This window comes from Protopterus annectens, chromosome 8.part0, assembly GCF_019279795.1.
Source record: "Protopterus annectens isolate FY-2018-M chromosome 8.part0, PAN1.0, whole genome shotgun sequence".
Taxonomy (NCBI): domain Eukaryota; kingdom Metazoa; phylum Chordata; order Ceratodontiformes; family Protopteridae; genus Protopterus; species Protopterus annectens.
In genome coordinates this window covers 1,446,177,822-1,446,197,538 of record NC_056741.1, presented here as the reverse complement: position 1 = coordinate 1,446,197,538, position 19,717 = coordinate 1,446,177,822, and the positions used below count along the sequence as shown (strand labels likewise).

At 36.3% G+C, this 19,717-nt stretch overlaps 1 protein-coding gene across 1 annotated transcript in view; it reads left to right on the top strand.

The window, feature by feature from the left end:
• LOC122809496 overlaps nucleotides 1-19,717 on the top strand; it is a 396,891-nt gene that overhangs the window by 160,029 nt on the left and 217,145 nt on the right. The window contains exons 5-6 of the mRNA XM_044081048.1: nucleotides 15,921-15,992; nucleotides 18,495-18,583. Coding sequence (XP_043936983.1) covers nucleotides 15,921-15,992; nucleotides 18,495-18,583 — 161 coding nt within the window. The remainder of the gene's footprint in view (nucleotides 1-15,920; nucleotides 15,993-18,494; nucleotides 18,584-19,717) is intronic.

Below are 19,717 nucleotides of genomic sequence, written 5' to 3'. Positions count from 1 at the left end.
TGATGTTATACACTGAGGAGCTAATTGGATCTTTGGTCATAGTTAGAGTATATACAGTTGTTTCATTTCATGTTTCTTTCTCTCCTACCACTTCTGGTACCTGTGTCAGTAAATCTGCAAATAGTCTGTTAAGCTGAGATAGACTATTAGAGGACATGACTTTCTTCATGACTTTAAAAGATAATATATGATGCAGTAAGGTGGGACTATGATTAATGCAGACACACAGTGATATACTCTGTTTTTAATCCTTAATGTCTATGTTTAACCTTCAGTGGTCTGTGTTTCTGGAGACTTAAAATAAATCATCTGATAAGCTTCCATTTACACTGTCAGAACAGTTTGAGCCAAAGCACTTAAAAATATAGTCCTCATTTTTAAAGCCATAGCTATTTTTTTCAGTGATGAGGTCTATCCTTGAATGCATTTCTGCCTTTTGAATGTATAATGTAATGACTATTAATAAACTAAAATCATGTCAAAAGCTGTATACCAAGAAATTCCGCTACTGTACATGATCAGTGTTCGACTGGGGTGGGAGATAGTGGTGTGTCTTTTGTCTGCTAGCCTTTGCCTGCCCTGAGGGAGGGAGAGAAGGGGTCTACTTTAGATAATTGAAATACCACTTACCTCACTTTCTAACTACCAAGACAAAAGCGCGGAAAGTTCACTTAAACGAACACTTGCATCAATGATGCAAAACTTCAGGTAAGTAACCACTTACCCACACCACAACAAAACAGATAAACTGAACCACATTAAACCCCCCCACACCCCCCAACTAAATATACTAACTCCGAAATCACACTACAGTGGGGAAAGGGACAAAGTTCACATTGGTGGCCAAGTGGTTACTTACCTTGAGTTGTTCATCAGTGATGCAAGTGTTCGTTTATGTGAACTTTCGTCTTGGTGTTTAGAAAGCTGGGTAAGTGGTATTTCAATCCTATAAAGTAGACCCAGGGGAGAAGAGATGTCTGAGGAGTGTGCATCTGGACATGAAATAAATCCCCAGAGGAGACTTTCAATGGGGGTGGGGGTCTGCCATAGGGGCTGCGTCACTTTGATTAGAGAGTAATGTTTTACTGTTGGACCTGTTTCATGCCCACTTTTTGGGTACTTGCCAGGGCAAGCATGGGGGTAGTCAGCTGCATGTAAAGAAATAATACATTAATAAAACCTGAAAGCCACAATTTCTTTTATAAAGATGCAGCAGCATGAAGAAAAGTGAGGAAATGAGGGCCAAAAAAGAAAAAAAAAGTTTTCAGTTTTTATCCTCATGTTTGGTGAGAATTAAACTATATCTTGCCTATAAAGTTTTTGGTACTGGTGCTTAAATAGCTTTCTTAAAGTTTCTTGTCTGTATGCTGGATAGGAAATAAGGCAGGCAGATTCATTGTAGCATTAAATAATACAGTAAAGATGAATATTTTTATTAATTACACAATCAGCATCTCTTTTGTGAAATACAGTACGTAAACACACTTTTTGGGCAATTCTAGTCTTAGTTTTAGACATACATAGACTTTTGGGCTACATACTCCTTGTTCCTTGAAAGATGATTTTCAGAGAATGAAGTTGATCCATCACATCACCTTCTCCCGACCCCAAACATGGAGAAGATCATTAGTTGAAATAGCTGCTTAAGAAACATCATAGACCGGATATATGTTTTGCTCTAGTGCATTAGAATCTTAATAACTGCGCTTGGATAATGCTATTTTACTGTGTGTATTTCAGCCTGGTAATCACCTCAGTGGGGGTCCTGTCAGTTACAGTTGTGCTTAAGGATTTAACCACTGAAAATTTTCTAAAAGTTCAAGGTTGTTTTATTGATTTCTTTTGGTTAATTTTGCTCCCTATTTAGACAGTTTCTTCAATATGGTTTTATATCTTTTAATAAACTTTTAGGAAATATAACTGGAAATTTATTTATTAAATGTTTTGTGCTCCTAGTTTTAGTTATGATGGAAAGTACAGTTGCGTAATTAAAGTTACCATAACAGTAGATGTTTGAATGGTGTGGGTAGATTACCCCAGCTTAAAACAGAGGTGGAAGGGGAAGGGTCCAGAAGCCCCTGGAGAATGGTCCAAGCAAAGCCTGATCTAGAGAAGGAATCAAGTTTGTAATGCCTTGTAAATGTATGTATAGAGGACCAAGTTGTTGCTTCTAGAATACTTGCATGATCTGACCCCTTCCCTAAAGCCATAGAAAAACAGAAGACCCTGGTAGAGTGGGCCTTAACCCAGCTTGGAATAGTTTTGTTACCGTGATGACAAAGGCTGTTTCGTTAACCTTTTCTTTCTGTGGCAGGAAGAAATACCACCCATGGGACTGGTAGTTGGTTCCATGGTCAAACCAACAATTGTGCCTCTTTCCCAGGGAAAACAAGCATCAAAACACAATAAAAGTTTTAAGCCTTTAAAAGTAACTTTTTGCACATAAAAACAGAGTAAAAATCACTTTAAAATACTTTGCCAGCCAAAAAATTTAAAATGAATAAATTTCTCCACAGAAGAAATGTTTTTCAGTTACTTTCAAACAACTTTTAAACTTGCAGAAAAAGATTATGTTCCTGTTTAAAAGCACAGTTAAGTCTTGTGACAATCTGTTAAAGCACACATTCCTAGCTTAAAAATATATTTCCTATACAGGGAGGTACAATAAAACAACAGTAATTTAATGTGGAAGTTTTTTTCCCCAAATGGAGCCTATCTGCCCAACAAAGAAACATCACAAACAAACCATTGATCCTCGAGACCCCGCAGACAAGCATATTCTGTACAATGGCAGGAAAGCACTGAAAGGCTTGGTTGCCCAAACCTGTCTTTTTAGTCAGCTGAGCTGGAGGTAGTGGTTTGGGTGCATGGAAGGTCCCTGAATCTTTGGAAGTTGGGCAGCTCTTATGTCCTTGTCAGGATATAACTCAATTAGCTAAGGCTGTTGCAGCAGTGATCAGCATGGTGACCAACAGCTGATTCTTAAATAAAGAATTTTTATTTTATGTTATTTTGACACAACATTTAAAAAAATATTGAATACTTAATACATAATGCTTTAGGTTTGAATAATACAATACATTTTTATGTTTGTTATATAAAACAATTAGTAAGTACTCTCTTACTCTGTATTGGATGTTCTGGAAGTGTTTCAATTTGTGTTTTCTGCTGGGAATTCTGATATGAATTTGACTTTATTTACAGAAGTTCATATCTCTGTAAAATGGTTTGAGTCCTTTTTCTTAAATTTCAGGATGTCAGTTGGATAATGAAGTTCACACTGTATCTAGCTTGGGGTAGTTTTAAATGTAAAGAAATGGCTGCATCCTGAATTCCTTTCTGTTGTTTTCCTTCCTTCCTTCTCCACTTACCCATTTTATGGAATTTAGGATGGCTATAAAGCAGCTGGCTAGCCTGGCACTCAGTGGGCATGAGGAAGGAAGCTGATCGTGGATAGGAGAACTGCAGTTTGGAAGCTCCATTAGTTTAATTACATCATGTTTTTAGAATGCAGGAGGGATCTCTATTACCCAGCAAAAACACACAGTGACGTAGGGAAGGACACACAGATTCAACAGAGAAGGCACCCTGGCCAAGAACTCCACCAGAAATCCAAGCACAGTGAGGCACCAACACTAAATGCTGTTCCAATTTGCTGCTTTGTATGTCATTTGTCTAAACTGTGTTTTTGCAATTTCAACCAAAAATGCACAAAGAAAAATATTCCATTTTTAAGAAATAAGTATCATTGTCAGTTATGTTATAGCATTATATTACAGATATAGTTCTGATACTTGTAAGCAAGAAGATTTAATACATTTGTTTGTTAAGTGGTACAAAGCTGAGAAGCTTTGTGACCATATAGGAGTACTGTTAGGACGTCCCCTTGTCAGAATTATTTCTAAAAGCACCATGCAGATGTCTCAATCTTTAGATTTAAATGAGATTTCAGATGTGCTTGTATGGGGTGTGCCCACACACATTCAGTGTCAGTAAAATACCATTCTTTGGATGAGTATGTATTTTAGCCTGATGGCAGCTCAGCACAAATTTGTTCTGAATATATATTGCATGTAAGGACTTGTATACTCCTCCTTTATACAAACTGAGTATTATGGAGCTTTCTAGTTCATAGTTTTATTGGTATATACTAGACTAGCTGCATTTCCAAGCCATTTAAGTCTAGTCAATTTCCTTTCAAAGGTGAGAATCAAACCCTAAAGTCTTGTGTCTGTAAGGCAAGCACCTTAACTATTATATCCTCTCCCATAGTGTCACATTCGTATTTCTGTATATGTCTGCATTTGTTAAATACATATAGGAGGCAGTATATTAACCACTCTGTTATGTACAGTAAAAGTTTCATGCAGTTATACTTGGACATTGAGGTGCACCATCCATTTGTATTGTGATCCCATATTTACAAGCATATAAGGCACGTTATACAGAGTTTTCTGTGCCATTTTGTACTTATCCATAGAAGGATTTATTTTGTCTGTTTACATGTTTACATATTTTAGGTGTTAAAAACTGTAACTTTTATTGATATGTGTGTGTCTGTGTCTTTGTGCATGGGACTACGGGAGAGAATAGTTGTTTTGGTGGGTACTTTTCCATTAATGGGGCAGCAGGCAGAACGTGTGGTTGATGTCAACTCAGTGCGGCTTATTTTTTCATGCTTTTAACTTTGTCTTCGTCCTCACATTAGTATGTATTTTGTGACATCAACCGCACATTTTGGCTTAAAATGTGTCCCTATTATGGGCATTGTCCCACCATTATCTTAGGCACTGTCCAGATGTTTTGTGCTAAGAGGTTGAGAGGGATGATCTAGTGACTTCAGTCATCAGTGATTTGACAGAAAACCACAAATGTTATGATAAACACACCAAAAACATATGTCAAAAACCTGATGTGGACAGTCTGCGAAAATTTGGACAGCTCAGAAAGGTATGACTTCCTGTCATTCCTTAAACAAAGTAGTAACGTGATAAGCGTCTTGAAGACGGGTTGGAGCGGGCATTTTCAACTTAAATGTTACTTCACTCACATGCATTCCACTATTTAATAAACTATGAATTGTTTGGTAAAGTCTGAGTCTCTAATAAACCCATATCTACTGCTGCATCTTACAGTTGTACTGAAGCACAACACACTCCTTTCTGAGCTGAGTACTCTCTTGCAATGTGACACTCAAACAAGTGAACCACTGCTGCGCTGACCCACTTTTTCCCACTAGTAAGCTATGTAAATTATCATGTCTGTCAAGTGCTGAAGGTATTGATTTAATTTTCAGAGTAGGATAGGAAACCTAATTCCATAGCGCTCAAAGCAGGGACCAACCTTAACAGAATCATGGGCAAATTCAGAAATAACAATGGACACTTTTACAGTACTAGTACTGTTAACTTCACACATTGACAAAATACAAGAGTATGAATTAAAATCCATTTCTGAAGAAACAGAAGTGTATAACACTAATTGTAACTGTTAAGCATAATTCAACACAGTTTCGCTAAACATCAGCAATTTTAGCACGGATAAAGAGAGCAGAGCACTGTTGACATCAGTTGCGCATTATGCCTGCTGCCCCATTAAAGGAAAAGTACCTTTTAGTGTGCTTAGGTAGTGGTGTGTGTGTGTGTGTGTGTGTGTGTGTGTGTGTGTTTGTGTCTGTGTGGTGTGCATAGAACTATGGAAGAAGATTCTTGTTTTGGTGTGCGTAGGTAGTGATATGTGTGTGTCTCAGTGTGTGATTTAGTGGTACTGTCACAGAATACATGTTTAGTAACCTAGTGTGTGTGGGGTAGGGTTAGACATGGTAAAGTACTGTGGTACAGTAGGGGTGATTAAAAAACATTGCAGAATTAACATAGTTTGTAAAATACAGAAGTCACAAAAAATTAATCTACAGTAAGATTAAAAAATAAATGTATTTTACTATATGTTAATTTTTATAGTAAATATGTGTGCAGTACATAACTTTAGTAATCATTGCTGTAAATAGAAATAGCTATTATCAATAGTTAGTGTTTCCCTGGATTTAGCAGTCGATGACATTCTGCCCTGGTTAAATGCTTTATCCATTACTGTAATAGGACAGTATTTAAAGAACTTCTTTTTACATTTGATGAAGTCACTAACCCTTCATCTTTCTTTTCAGAGGGAGTTTCATGAGACAGATATTATCTTTGTGAGCACTGTTTGCCTGATAGAAGCCTATAAAGCAATTGCCATCCAAATGTTACATTTGCAGGGCAATTATTTTATTTGCTTCTGTTTGGAGGCAGTTTCCAGTTATCAGAATGACTTGCTGTGATGTGTGCTGTCTGTGAGTAGAAAATGTTAGCTGTTGGTCCAATGTTATGTCAACACACTTCTGCTGGTTAACAGTAGGAAGGTGGGATCCTTCCGAATATTTCTTCACTAAAGTAGAATTGTTCATGAGTTTTTGATGTGTATCAAGTGCCATTGTAATTGCTTTTCTGGAGTTAATGATGGGGTCCATGCTTTTCAGCTTATTCTTATTAGGCTGAAGTCCCAACCAAGTATGTAGTATCACAAAGAAAACTACAAAGTGCTGCCAATTACAAGAGAAAACATGGACAACAGCAGTTGTCTTTATCAGCTAATAAATTGTGTAGATTCTTGGCTAATAAAGTAGAGCTATCTTTACTGACATCACCAGAGCTTCTGATCTTATTGACAATAACCTTCTTTAAGATCATCTATCTGAAATTGGAATCAGTCCAGAGATATCACCTGATTAAAAAATACCTCTTCAGTTGGCACTTCTCCGTTTGGTTTCAAAACATTATCTCTGCTTCTACCCCTCTTCTTAAAGGAGTTCATGAAGGCTCCATTCTTGCTCCCCTCTTTTTTTATGTTTTCATTAAAAGACTCCCACTAGAACTCCCACACCTCTGTATCTTACTGCATGCAGATTACATGGGTTTATTTCACTCAAACCAGACTCCATCTGGCATACAGCAGCAAGACAAGAATGCTCCTTTTCTGTTATGAAATGTCTGAACAACAAAAAGCTAATTCATAACTTATTCAAGACTGAAACAAATGTTCTTTGGTCCCACTCCCAAATGCATAATTCCAAAACTATCCTTATCTATGACCATCTTCACAACCCCATTGAACAAGTCACTTCCTTCAAATAACTTAGTGTGTGGCTTGACACCTAAATGAACATTCACATTCATCTAGAGCAAATGCAGAAGAAAATAAATACCTTCCTATTTTGGTCATATAAAATGTTCTCTTTTCTGTCAGGACCATCCAGGAATGCAACAGGCAAAGGAATAGTACTAGCCCAGCTTGAATAGGGGCTTTCACTGTTTGCAGTTGCCTCCAAGAAAAACTCCACCACCATCTATAAATCCATCTGCCACTTCATCATTCTGCCCCCTAGGAATGGGCACCACTGTATTATACTTCATAAAGCCAGCTGGCTACCTGTCAAACAATGTGCCAACTGTCTTCTTGATTTCCGACCGTACAAGCCCATCAAAGAACACTTCTGCTCCCTGCTTTCCTCTAGCCTATTAAGGCAAACCCCCAGTTTTAATCTGAGAAGTTACAGCCACTCAGGTCCACTTCTTTAATGTCCCAGAACTAAACTTCATTACACTGACCATGCCTTCTCCATCCTAGACCCGAAACTCTGGAACCCCCCCCAAATCTCAAAGACATCTCCTCTTACCCCTCATTAATCACACATCTTCGTCTCCTGTCTCAGACAGAATTCAGATGCTTTCTGACTGGCCATATCACCCAATCCCCAATTCCCCCCTTTCTCCATTTAGGACACTCTTGATCCCTGTGTCTTATATTTTTGCCCTCATTTCATCTCTTTACATTATTTATGTGAAATATTTTAGCCTATTGCAAATATTGTATATAGTTGTCTTCTGTGTGCCCTCTCCTTTTTACTTACTTCACCTTCATTTGCACTACCATTTATGTGCCCCCCGTTCACCTTACAACCCCTGCTTCATCTCCTCTGCTATCTTTATCTATCCCGACCCCATTACTTCATGTATTTTCTGTTGTCATTGTGTTATCACTGCTGTTCTCTTAATGTTATGTTCACTGCCTGTTTTTCCTGCTTTGTAATATTCACTGTTAATGTACAAGTTTATTGTCGTTTTTTTCCAGGTTGAGACTGACATAGGCCCGTTTGGATCTCTGCCACCGTTACCAAACTGAATGAATGAATGAATAAATAAAATAGATGTGAATGAAGTCTTTAATAATGTGAACATAACAGTTTGTCTTTTTTTCTTGCAACAGTATTGTATTAAGGATAGAATTGTGAAAGTTTTGAAGTCTTGTTAAGTAAATAATATGTTGTACTAGTAAATGTCTGGATCACTAATAACATTTCATTAGGATAGGGTGAGACAGGGATGTCATATTTGCAGTGATTATCTTTCTTTAGTAATGAGCAGTAGATTCATGATTGTTGCCCAGATGAAAGGAAAAAAAAACTGCTTTTAGGGGAAACCAGGTACTTAAGTGACAAGAGAGAGGGTTATAATTTGTGGTGGAGGAAACTGAGTATTGGATGGAAGGAAAGGTTAATATACCTGTTTTTGTATTATGCAGATGATATAGTTGTTATTGCAAAGAAGAGATTATGGATGAAGGAAGTTTTGGTAGGCTGAAGAGTCTGCTAAAATAGGATTAGAGTTGAATAAAGAAAAGGGCACATGTTTGGGAGACATTTCGAAGATAGAAGGGGTGATTAAGAATTAAGTATGGGAAAAAGGAAGTAATAATAAGACAATGACAAGATGTAGTAGAACACGTGAGTGAGGTGTGTTTTTTGGAAAACTTTTAGAATGTCATTTAAAAATGAGACTTCTTAGCACAACTAATAAATTTAATGATAATGAGAAAATAGCTTATTTAGCAAGAGCTGTTGCAGTTAGTTTAAAACCTTATGGGTCCAAGGTTAAATCCAGTTAAATGAGGGATGTTATACTTCGATGTGAAAGAAAGGAAGTTGGAGCTGATACACCTTATAGATTATGCATTTATTTTGGGTTCAACAAACTAAAAAAGGTGCCAAAGGTAAGATTATTCACAGATATTTAGTATAAATTGTAAAGAATTTTGGGGAAAAAGTGATAGAACTAAGAAAATTAAGAATATTACAAATGAAGATGTTAAAAGGTGATTAGAGAAATTTATTTTAATAAAATTAAATATAGACGCTACAAAAAAGACAGAAGATAACATTATGAGAATCTTTTATGAAAATATTATTAATCCAGAGAAAAACAACATGCAGAAATGTTTTGTCATGATTTTTTATAGAAATTAACAGTTAAGTTACAGTTAAAATGTAGTATGTTATATAAAACAGTGAATAAAAGGCTATATATTGTAAGCTGAACAAATATTTGAAGTGTGAAAGAATGAAATGCTTGTGGAAAATGATATGCAAGGGAAATGCTTTGGAAAAAATTTTGAATATGATTTTCTGTTATCGAGACAGGTCAGCTATATTGGGCATGTAGACAGAAGCATTTTTGGATAATTAGGAATGCAAGAACGAAAGAAGATTTATTTAACAAAAGGTGGGTATAATCAGATATTATGAAGAAAATTAGATTATGGTTGTGGCAATAAAGTGAGGGTCAAATTGAAAGTATATTGAATATTATAGAAGCATGGAATATTTCAGTAGAGGAAAGATGAGATAAAATGAGTTTGTAAGTATGTAAATAAAAAAATATATATGTGATTTTGTCTGTGTGTGTGTGTGTGTGTGTGTGTGTGTGTGTGTGTGTGTGTGTGTGTGTATGTGTATCTATAATGTGTATATAAATAATGGTCCTGTACTCTTTTTGATAAATGTCATGGCATCTTTTATGTTCACTTCAGCTGCCACAAACATGGGCAGATGAGGCCTTTGTTTTATGTCCCATTCAAAGGATGGGAACTTTTCTGGAAAAAAAAATAGTCCCTTTCCTTGTTTATTTATAATTCATATATTGTACTTTTAGAAATGGCTAGATAATAGCGCATATGTGTATCTCATTGCAGATCTGTTTTAGTGTACATGTGTTTGCTTGCACACTTGCAAATGTGTGTGTGTGTCCTTGTCCTTGTAAGTCTATGTGCATTTGTGTGTACATGCTTGTGTGATTCTATAGGTCTTTATATGTATGTGTGTGTACATTTTTTACAGTAATTCTCCAAAACAATGTTTGGCATTGTAGTAGTTCTCTAATTGTAGCACTGGCATTCTGCTTTGCATTTTAGGAGGTTAACATATTTTAACAGCTTTGTAATATCATATGATAAAATATGCTGTTTTGAAATGCCTGAACTGTACTTTTCAGACCTGAGCTGTGACATGTTGGGGGTCTGAGAGGAGCTATGATATTTTGTATTGATATATATATAACAAACATAATTATACACAGCCACCATCCCCAGTGAATAGCACAAACTTGAATTTGTTTAGCACTTTTGTCTTACTGTTCTCATGGGGCTAACACCATAATGAATCTAATCCATTTAAAAATATGTAACAGTATCACATTCTGTATCAACACTTAAGCAATAAACTTCAACAAAATATTAATTGAATACCAATTTTAAAGTGTATTCATTATTGAATTGGTATCGTATCTACTGCAATATTATTGTGTAATATCTATGTACTTTGTAAAATATAATGCCCCATAAATAAAAAGTATTAGTTTATAAATAAAATTAATTCAACATATACATACATATATATATATATATATATATATATATATATATATACCGGTTAGCATTGCCACCTCACAGTAAAAGGTTCTCCGGTTCGATCCTTGGTTGGGGTGCCGTCTGTGAAGAGTCTGCATGTCCTCCCTGTGGTCGTTTGGGTTTCCTCCGTGTGCTCCGGTTTCCTGCTACATCCCAAAGACATGCTGTAGGTGGACTGGATACTCTAAATTGTCCCTAGGCATGAGTGCGTGCGTGTGTGTGTGTGTGTTTTCCATGGAAGGTTAGGTACCGGGCTGGCAGCTTGACACTGTAAAACTCCACTGCCAATCATGAGCGGACAGGTGATCCGCTGTGGTGACCCCTAACCGGGAAAAGCCGAAAGAAGAAGAAGAATATGTACATATGTATGGTGTTTAGATTCTGAAGACGTCTTATGAGAAGTGTGAGATGAAAGCACTGAATCAGTTAAAGATTGTCTTCTTCACCTGTGCATGAATGTCATAGGTCATGTGTAATTGTTTTTGGTTTCACTTTACATTTTTTATGCTAATGAGGTGACTACAATATTGTTTTGTTTTGTTTTGAGCTATACTGCACCAGAGGAAATTAAAAACATTCAGTATTTTAAAACAATTTGGAAAAGGCAAGATATGGTGTTTTAGTACTTCTCTGTCTCTTGAGCTATGATGTTCTGCTTTACATTTTAGGAGACAAGATACACATCTTGACAATATAGCCTTTTCTTTGGTAATAAGTGCTCCATTTGAAAAGTGCTTTGTTTACTGTAGTTGTGACAAAGGGTGGGGATACTAGTAGAGTTGTGACAGTTTGCATTGCACTTCATAACAACACAAAACTAAGAGAGAGAGAGAGACACACACACAGGCATGCATGCATTTTTTTTATATAATTCATCACTTTCTGTAGTGAAATTCATTTATAATGTCCATGTATTCTGTGCATGTGGTCTACCTTTGATAATAGTAGACTATCTGAGAGGCAGAATAAAGCTTTGTTTCCGCTGAATGTTCCCATTAGAAGTGACAAGAAAATGTAATGATGTCCATTGATTTCTGAATGGCAGATGTAAGTGTGTATGTTGTGTATTAATTTGATTTGGTTTTGAAAGTCATGATGTGTTATTGTATATCAGATTGTATATCAAACTGCAAAGAGAGACTGTTTGGTAATTAGCAATGTTCAACTTATATTTTAGGGTTCATTTTATTATAAGTTCATGGTGGTTATTTAATTTGAACATATTGTACTGTTAACTAAGTTAACCTTATCTTTATTACAACAGCAATCATCGTCAATCAAAAAAGGAGTATATTAAAAGGATAGATGGCCCATGTAGCCCGAATGACCTCAGAATATGAGGAGCTAGTAGACAAATTGAATTATACAGAACAGCTTTTCCTTGAAAGAGGTTATCCCAGTACTCTAACTAGGACAGTTAAGAGAGAATATTGGATGGATGGGATGGGATACTAAGTATACACCCCTTTTGGACAGCAACTTGGGAAGTGCTAGCCTCATGTTAACCCTTAATAGAAATAATGAAAACAAAACCTGTGAACAGACTATCAGTTCCCTTGGGAGAAGCACAGGAAATAGGGAAACTAAATATACTACATCTCTAATTTTGAAATATGGCCAGGATACCAATGAAATCCAAAACATTAACGGTGTAAACAAAAATGCTGTCTGGCAGGAAGGTGGTTCCCTTGTTTTATAAATCCAAAACATTGTTAGGCAGTATTGGGAACTCTTTTCTAAAATGCCAAATATCCCAGTGGTGTTTCTTAAACTGTTGCATGTAACATGCCATAGGGCACGAAATATCAAAAGAAGAAATTAGAAGGGATACAAACAATGTTGGGAATAAGAACAATAAAGATACATACCAATGTGGAATGTGATCCGCAGTGGTGGTGCTGCGGTAGCGTTGTCGCCTCACAGTAAGACGCTGTCCGGTTCGACTCTCAGAGCGTTTTCTGCATGAAGACATGCGTGAATGGGCGTACCTTTGTTGAAGGTTGTGCGTCAGGGGTGGCAACTCGGTACGTAAAAATCAACTGCCAATCATTAGCGGACCGGAGTTCCACTGTGGCGACCCCTAACCAGGAAAAGCTGGAAGTCACAACAACAACCAATGTGGAATGTGGCAGAAGTGCAGATACATGGCAGAGAGTACTAATTTAACGCTACCTAATATTGGGGCAGAACTTGGAGCTAATAGGTATTATAACTGCTCCTCAAAAGGGGTGTTTTTTCTAGTTCTTTGTCAGATATATGGGGTATATGCGGTATATTATTTAGGAAAGACAGAAAGAGCCATGAAATTAACAGTTTATGAACATCATTACAAGATGAGGAAAGATTTAGAAACAAATGCCTTGTGTAGACTTCTTCAGAACTGCAAGAACGCCTTTTTAAATTTTAGATGTTGTAACAAGTTGATGTTAATCCTAGACAGGGACACTGGGAGACTCTGTTAGGGTACCGTGAATTGTTGTGGCAGTTAAATCTACGAGCAAGTATCCCCCCTGGCCTCAACGATCAAATATCTTGAGGTCTAGTATTGAAACTGTGTGCTGCTAAACTTTGATACTGTGATTGGTCCAGTGTTAAATCAACTTTTGGATGTATATAATATATATAATAAAAACAAAAATTTATTTGGTTGATGTACAATACAAATCAAATACAATAGGGAAACTTTTTAATTTTAATTATTACTTGATTTTGTTTTAATTTATCTTTATATATTTAGAAATATTTGTAACCACCACCACTTAAATATATGCTTGTATGAATTTTACAGTCAACTGGTTGGTTATCGGTGTGGTGGTGAGGAATATCTAATGTTTTTACAATGGAGTATGGGGCTTGTACGTTACATGGGAAATATTGGATTTAGAACCACCAATAAAAGGAAAGTATTGTATTTATAAAATCATTTTTAAATATTGAATTTTGTTCTGATAAAGTCTGTATTAGGATGAAAGTGCTCAATACGTTGATTGTATTCACTAGTCGTTCGGTCATTGTGCTCGGTCATCACCAAAGTATTATTTGGCTCCATATTTCTAATTACCCCAAAGTGCTGTCTGGTTAGGTGACTTGTTCAAGGTCACACAGTAGGCAAATGAAGACTAGAGGAAATAAAAACTTGTAGCACAGGAAGTTAAGTTGCTAATGATTCATAGCCCTAATCTTCTGCACTAAATGCCAGACTTATTTTAAAGAACTGCAGAACAACCAATTTTTGTTGATTTCTGGTACCACCCAAAACTAGATGCTACTGCCAGAGTGTTAACATGTCACCCAACAGCAAGGGATATTCATCTTTGTCATAGCAAGTTTTGTAGGCTTGGCCTTTTTGATGCTTAGCAGAAACTCAAAGCTGTCAAGGTCTTGTGGTGGAAACCTTCTGTAAGCCTTGTTTGGAGTGTAGTCATGTGTGCACCGGTAAAGTCTAACTTCCTTGCAGTGTAGTGACACAGAGTTCTCATGTAATGAATAGCAGTGCATCCAGTTCAGGGCCTTTTGACATGACCATTGTTATTGGTGGTATGGTCACAGTTCTTCATTTGAGTCTTTGGTTATTCCTATCCAGATTTAAGCTTACAACTAGCTGCTGTATCCTATCAGAAGTCTTACGACTGGGGACTGGTAGAGCAAGTCTTCTTATTCCACATTCACACAGTACACTAATACTGGCCAAGAAAAAAGGGATGCTGAATGTCAATAATTAGACAGTTGTTTGCAATGTTGCTTAGTAGCTCCTCCATGACACAGCTTATCACTTTAGAAAACATGCTAAAGAGAGCAGTGGGCCTTCAGATGCCCATCATATTGATCAATCCAACTCATATGGTAATGGCCTTCTTTCTTTTAACACTTAATGTTCTTTTGCTCTGTTTACTAATAAAAGCAATAGTCAGGCAATGAAGTGATCCATCATCGTATCCTTATAAGTGTCCAGGTAGAATGGTTAAGAGATGCTTTTTGACAAGTATTTTACTTTCCAGATTGAGGGAGAAGCTTTTTGTTGCATGCTGAGAAGTTTGTTTATTGTAAAGAGCTTATATGATGGTTCTTCAAAGTGGAACCAAAGAATTCCACATTTTGGATGTTGGATAGGTAAGGGTGAGTATCTGCAATTTGTTTTGATTGGACTTAATTGGGGTGCTGATTTTTTTCCACAGCTATGTGTGACAATTTCTGGCAGACTTTATAAGCTAAGGTCAATTGTTCCTTATCTTTATTGATCGTCTGTTCTTTAGGGTGTAAAGATTTACATGTCTGTAGTTTTGAGTCTACTACTTTTGAAATATGTCAGTCTTGATGTTCTGTGTTTTGAGATAGTCTTAGTACTGATTTCCTTACTGGTGTCATGGGATTTTTTTAAATGTATCTATTTCTTATCGGGTAAGAAAACTGGACACAAATATCTCCTTTCAGGGACAATCCAAGAGCACTGCTTGGTTAAATAACTTTGCCAGAGCTACACAATAGGTAAATGGAGGTAGAAGGAATCAAACCCCTGTACCATTGACTACAGGAAACAGCTCACTAACAGCTCACAGCCTTAACCTCCTGTGCTAGCTGTGATACTTCCTCATTTAGAGAGGTTAAGGTTGGTGTAGGGTATCAGTATATCTGTGATAGTAGTTGCCCAGATACTTGTGATAAGAACTGCTTGACATTACTAACCTTTTTGTGTTGAGGACAGCTGTATTTGCTCTTGTTTGTATATAGCAAGTATTTGGAAGTGGTCACTAACTAAATCTAGCTTGGTGCTAGTAGTGAATATAAACTCTGTGTATACCTAGTTAATCATATAGACATTACATCAGGGGTTAGAAATGAGTGTAGAAGTTACATCTGCTGCATCAGTTACCTTACTGGCCAGGAAAGCGAACAGCAGGTATCGAAACATGCATGTAGGCAAGTGGGAACTTGTAGGTTTTCTATTACATCTGGGACTATGAGGTGTTGTAGAGGTATTACATGACATTTACTAGAAATGGAAGCATAGTATTAATGTAAAAGTAACACCTTGCTACCTCTTAGAAGTATGTTATGTAGCTTGTGTTTGGTTTTGTAATCTAATTTATTTTGCAGATGCATTTAATAATGGTATATGAACTTGTTCCTCTTTGTGTCTTTAGATTGCAGGAGATATGCTGTGTGCTGATCAGAATTTTGACATTGCACAAGTTCTCAAATTCTTTAAATTAAAGGTAAGAACTCCATGCAAATATACACCTAGCTATTTTTTTTTTCATTATAATTAGGGTTGTTTATTTGTCTAGTTGCTTAATCAGTTTTACAATTTATCTCTTTAAATTAGAGCTAAGAAGAAATGTATGTGCATGGATGTGTACAGATATGGGGACTTCTCTGAGATAAATGAATACTATTGTATTGCAAGTACTGCAGGTTTACTGAACGTGTTTCAAGATGGGTGGTGAAATCTTTTAGCGCAAGATATTTCATTTAGATCATAGCAGACCCCTACATATTCCATTTATCATTTTTTTCTTAATTTCTTTAAGTTTACTGATTTCAGTTAATCTCAGTGGAATATGGTAATTGTGTATTCTGTGTACTGAATAGGTGTTTCACATAGGTTACATAGGTATTTTGTGAATGACTGTCTCTAGATCAGTGATAGCAAACCTTTTGGGTTCGGTGTGTCAAAAATTCGGAAAATGCCTAACTGTGTCACCCCCCAACAAAAACAAAAACAAATAAATAAATAATCAACAAAACAGCATAGTTCTCAATATTTCAGGAATAAATCTCAACAGAAGCAGGACAAATCTAGAAATAAGAGACATGGGACATGGACATTTTTAAACTACTAGTACTATTAATTTGAGACACTAACTGAAAAAGTGAACGTGAATTAATATACATTTTCTGATGTAAAATAAGTCTATAACTCTAATTATCATCAAGTGTAAAAAGTCACCAGTTTCAGGAGGGATTAAGAGGGACAGTTGAGAGGAATGTAAAACAGCATACACTTAGAAATGCAGACTACTTGCCCTTTGCAGAAGTGTAACCATGAAGAGAAAACAATGTCAGCACTGCCTTTTGCAGACTCTGTCGAGAATGTGTACTGAAATAGTCTTTGAGGTTAGTAATTTCCTTACCTTTAGGCAGCAGTGTTGAACTGGCTCCTGGCACAAAATAATTCAATGCACTTCACATGAGCAGCGAATGCAAAAGCAGTTTCTTTGGTAAACCAGGTGTTGGTGAATGCTGGCGTGTCCCCCAAAATGTCATGGCGTGTCACAAGTTCACCATCACTGTTCTAGATGGCTTTGTAGTCTATTTATGAAGTATGTTTTAATTGATTTACTTTTTTCTGTCATTTGTATTACTGTTGTTGTTATGTTTTAGTAGTTTAGTAAGGTTTATATTTCATATTAGGCTATTGCTTTATATGCATGATCATACAAACATTGGTACAGCATGTGTAGCAACCAAACTGAAATATGAAAACTTAGCCCTGAAAATCCATGCTCCAGCTATAGGAAAAGTTTGGCACTTCTTTTTTTATCTTCCATGTAAAATTGTACCCCAGATCTGCCTTGTTCATTTGGTTGAAGGCATAGCCATCTTGTAAAGAATACAAGAGATTAGCTGGGAACAGTTGTTTCATTTCTTCATATGTTGCTGTTTACTGAGGTCTGGCAATTGTATTGAGCCATAAGACAATTTGCCAATAAACAGTGGATTAAGACTGCTTGGGAAGTTATTTCCTTCTTTTGGGAAAGGACTAGAACATGTGTACATACCTCAGGAAATGCTGTCATTGGATGCAGTGGTAGCAGAATGGATAAGATATGAAAAGGGGACGGGAAATAATTCAGATTATCAGTACTGTACTTAAAGTGAGAAACTGTCACAAAAGGAGGACTTCTGTTTGACTAGAACGTTAGCACACTGATGCACCAGTCAGACATAATGGACTTAGCTGAGAATGGGTATGCTGTGTTACCAATAGGCAGCCTGTCACAGCACATTAGGGACAGGTCATTTTATAGCCAGGAATGCTGTGGGTGAAATACCAAGGTCAACAATCATACTGTTGTGTAGGGAAGCTCTAGGTACGGTCATCTGACTAGGAAGTGAAAACAAATCACTAATTATAAATAAAATTGTGTTAGTTCTTGCCTTCATAAAATAACACCCCACCTTTCCTTTTCTGGGTTTCCCTGCAGAAATGCTACGTTGTTTAGGTACCAGCTGCATTATCTTTTTTATGACCTGGACATTGCTTTGCAGTATTGGAGATATATATATATATATATATATTTATATATATATATATATATATATATATATATATATATATATATATATTTATATTTATGCACAATGATGTTTAACTGATTGCTTGTAAACTGGACAAGTGAACTGGTCTTGTGAACCTTTTCAGACACAACCCACAAACATAGTAGATTAAGAATATAAATGCATTAAAGAAAATTGTAGAGCATGCAGTTATCAGTCAGAAAGGTAGCATATGAATAAGTAATAGCTTACATTATATTGGCAGGTAGAGAAAGGCAACAGTAGTTTATATAAACTAGATTACAAGAAATGTAGAAAGTATGAAAACCTGTTGTGCTTTGGAGACCTTTGTATTTTGAGTAAAGGAATGAATAAAAAGAAATAATAAGAATGTGTTACACTTTTACAATCTGAATATGTTTTTTTTTTTTATGGAGAATGGCGACTTGGCAATTTACTATGACATGGAAGATGATGAAGAAACCTCCTCTCGGGGAATTGTAGAAGTGTGCCCAACAACTCATAGGTAGGTGCTTTTGAAGTTCTGTCACTGGGATATTCAAGTAATAGTTCAATGGGAAGGCAATATTAATTCTGAAATATCACTGCATTCCAAAGCAGTGAGACTGTACTTGCTACTGAAATGGAATAGGGTAGAACAGAAGGTGTCCTTTAGTTTCCTGGGACCAGATGTTGTAAGCAATGTCATTATGTCTAGGAGGAAATGTCAGACATCTAGTGCCCAATTTATTTCTATAATTCTCTTCTTGCAGAGACATTTTTCTCCAGAGCATGTTAACCAAATCTGCCCTGAGCAGTTTCTTATAATGATCACATTGCATATTATTATTATTAGTGATCACACCTACTACCAAGTCTCCCAGCTTCTCACATTTATCAGCATTTCTCAAAGATATAAAGCCTGTGTTCACTCCATTTCTGTGTCTGACTCTGCTTGGCAAATTATCCAAAAAAGTGTGTGTGGGTATATATATATATATATATATATATATATATATATATATGTATATGTATATGTATATATATATATATATATATATATATATATATATATGTATATGTATATGTATATATGGGTCTACTTTGTTTCATTGAATCTCATTTCACTGAATTTCATTTCTCCCCGACCACATAGCTGAAAACACATTTCACTGAATCTGATTTCACTGAACTGCAGTTAGTATATATGGCACTGTGTAGAGTACGGTAAGGCAAGTAAAAGGTATATGTCCATTTCCCCACTGTAGTGTGATCCTGAAGTTAGTATATATAGTTAGGGTTCGTGTCGGGGGCACTGCCCCCCAGATTGGGGGGTTGTGAGGGTTATTGCCCCCCACTTTGTTTTATATTCTATTTTACCAAAAACTTCAAAACAATACATTTTAAACAATAAACATGCATAGTTACAACACCAATGACTATCTCCGGAAGACAATATGTACTTAAACTAAGTGGGGGGCTATGCACCCCACACCACCTAATGTGGGGGGCTGTGCCCCCGACACCAACCCAAACTATATATACTAACTCCAGGATCACACTACAGTGGGGAAAAGGGCATATACCTTTTACTAGCCTTACAGTACTCTACACAGTGCCATATATACTAACTGCAGTTCAGTGAAATCAGATTCAGTGA